The sequence below is a fragment of the Ornithodoros turicata genome, chromosome 2, assembly GCF_037126465.1.
Source record: "Ornithodoros turicata isolate Travis chromosome 2, ASM3712646v1, whole genome shotgun sequence".
Taxonomy (NCBI): domain Eukaryota; kingdom Metazoa; phylum Arthropoda; class Arachnida; order Ixodida; family Argasidae; genus Ornithodoros; species Ornithodoros turicata.
The window spans coordinates 48,065,798-48,068,540 of record NC_088202.1 but is presented as its reverse complement, the minus strand read 5'-3'; the positions used below and the strand labels follow the sequence as shown (position 1 = coordinate 48,068,540).

At 45.6% G+C, this 2,743-nt stretch overlaps 1 protein-coding gene across 1 annotated transcript; it reads left to right on the top strand.

Annotated features, from left to right (window-relative positions):
* The first annotated feature begins 434 nt into the window (after nucleotides 1–434).
* LOC135384608 (uncharacterized) lies at nucleotides 435–1,184 on the top strand. The gene has a single exon (XM_064613806.1). The coding sequence runs from the start codon at nucleotides 435–437 to the stop codon at nucleotides 1,182–1,184; it is 750 nt and encodes a 249-aa protein (XP_064469876.1).
* Nucleotides 1,185–2,743: the final 1,559 nt, after the last annotated feature.

The window sequence follows — 2,743 nt, the reverse complement described above, 5'->3', positions numbered from 1 at the left end:
ATGGAGTGATTGAAGAAGACATATACATGAGACAGCCCGAAGGTTTCGCTTCGGTGTGTAAAGAACATCTAGTCTGCAAGCTGCAGAGATCCCTCTATGGGCTCAAGCAGGCCGCGAGGGCATGGAACATCAAGGCAAACGAAGTCTTTCTTGAAGAGGGCTTCAGCCGTAGCGAGGCAGACCCCTGCCTCTACTTCAAGACAGAAAAAGGCAGTCGCATATATATCCTTCTTTATGTTGACGATATGCTGATTTGCCACAAGGATGATTCAGTCATTATTGGAGTCTGGAAAAGTTTGAACAAGCATTTCGAGCTCAAGGACCTTGGGCATGTCAGCCGGTACCTAGGAATCGAAATGGAGTGATCAGAAGATGGTTGCTTCTACATCCACCAAGCTAAAAAGATCGACACCCTTCTGGAAAAATACCAGCTCATGGACGTCAAGCCTAGTCACACACCTATGGACCCCGACTACCTGAAGTTTAGCGGGGATCACGGCTTACTGCCGACCAACGATCAGTACCGTCAAGCTGTCGGGGAGCTGCTGTACTTGAGCACAACTACGCGACCGGACATTGCTTGTGCCATCGGAATTCTTTGTTGTCGCGTGAGTAAGCCACGCCAGCAAGACTGGAATGCCGTGAAAAAGCTTTTATGTTACTTGAAGTACACCAGAAGCTTAAAGCTGAAGCTCTCCGGGCAGCCAGGTATGAAGCTGGAGTGCTACGTGGATGCGGATTGGGCAGGAGATGTGTCGGACCGCAAATCGACTAGCGGGTACTTCGCCCAGCTGGGAGGCAGTCCCGTCTCCTGGTCCACGAGGAAACAGATGTCTGTAGCATTGTCATCTACAGAGGCCGAATATGTCGCAGCGGCACACGCGTCACAAGAAGTTTTGTGGCTTCGACAGCTCTTACAAGTTTTTGGTTATGACCAACTTCAGCCGACCTGCCTTTACGAGGACAACCAAGGCTGCATCAAGCTTGCACTTCGCGAGGGACACAGCGCGCGAACAAAACACATTGACGTGCGACATCATCATCTCAGAGATTTGGTCCAACGCGGAGTCATACACCTGCAATACTGCGAAACAGCCAGGATGGTCGCCGACGCATTAACCAAACCCATCCCGCGACCGCGACTACTGCTTCTGAGGGAGCACATGGGTCCCTTTGAGCATTAGTTGTCGAGGGGGGGGGGGAGTGTTAGAAGAGGGCGACAACAGCCTTGTGGCGCATGAGCACTGTTTCTCGCGCACTCATTCTACCTTTGCTGTTCGCTCCCACATTAAACCTGTTGTTTCGCATTGCCGCACTGCGCTCTTACTTCTTCATAACGGCTTACTTCTTTGTTTATAACGAAAAATAATCCGTTGTTTCTAACTCATATCGTGCATTTAGTATATTTGTCAGTGACCAGTTGAGCGTCACGATGCGGGCTTATAGCACAGCAGCTTGCGTGAAAGAATTGCGAAATACAATGACCAATGAATATAGTGGAGCTTAGCTTAAAATAAGGTCTGCTATGTGTCAGACAGTATTTATCCCTCTTACTCGGACCCTAATTTTGCGGCGTGTCGGCAGAGACTGGCTTTTGGAAGCCTGGTCTTCCTTCAATATACAGCGTGCATGCGAACCCAGGGGAATATTTATGGGAATTATAATATTACGGGAAGTATTTGTCCTCCCCGAGCTGCGTTTCGCAACCCGTCATCATTTTATGTAGGTGCATTCTGTCCCTATGATGTTATTATCGTTGCCAAATCTTGCGATCTCGGTTTACAATTGGTTCTTTGCTCCTTCCTATTCGTCAAAAAAAAAAAAAAAAGTGACCATGCGTTTGTCTAACAGCAAATATCTGTGTCTTCTTAACTCTTGTCGATTTCTGTTTTATTTTTTAACATAGTTTATATCGTGTTTTTCTTTTGCATGATATTGCTGGCTGCTTCTATGTTGCAGTTTGCGATAATGTCTCTGATGCTATGTACGGCTATACGAAGGCCGCTGTGGCCGTTCTTTAGCACTAATAAAACGTTACTATCATTTCATATCCGCTTTCAAACAAACAAACAAAAATAGACCTTGTTTATATCCTGAAACAATCTTGATTGACTGACTGATTTTGTTATTATGACAGTGTGTCAAATGCAAGCACAAATGGCTAAAAGGGCATCCCTTGCCTTGAGCAACATTTGTGTGAGATATGTGTAGAATGATGCAAGATTGGGAACAAGTTGACTAAGAAACCTACCACCACAGTGCATCATCACGTTAACGGATTACGCATGACAAAGAAACGAAAAAGTTTTTTTCCGCTATCTTTATAATATATATTCCAATTTGTTGTTGACTGTATTATTCGAGTGAATTCTTCAGTGCGAGATTTATATCCTCATAGCGCTAGGTACTGGACGTAGCTGGCCTCCGATTTGTAGTTAATAATTGGTAGTTCCCTCCGGATAAATATGTACTTAACTTCACGTAAATACTATACGCTTGTCTGTGCACACTGTGTCACACATTGTGCATAGACACATAATGTTCCACGTGCAAAAAGCTTCCCTCTCGCATACATTTCACGTGTTTCGTATTGCAGAGCAGATGCCCTTTCTATAAACCACTTCCACAGAAGTAATCTCACGGATTCATGAGGCCAAAGCCCCAAAGCGGACATATAAAATTCAGGAAACCACCCCTACGCACCAAAGCTACATACGCGAAGGCGCCGATACCGCGTTAGTAC

What these genes read in the sequence shown, in the direction of transcription:
- LOC135384608 (XM_064613806.1), top strand. Translation starts at nt 435, where the DNA reads ATGGACGTCAAGCCTAGTCACACACCTATGGACCCCGACTACCTGAAG.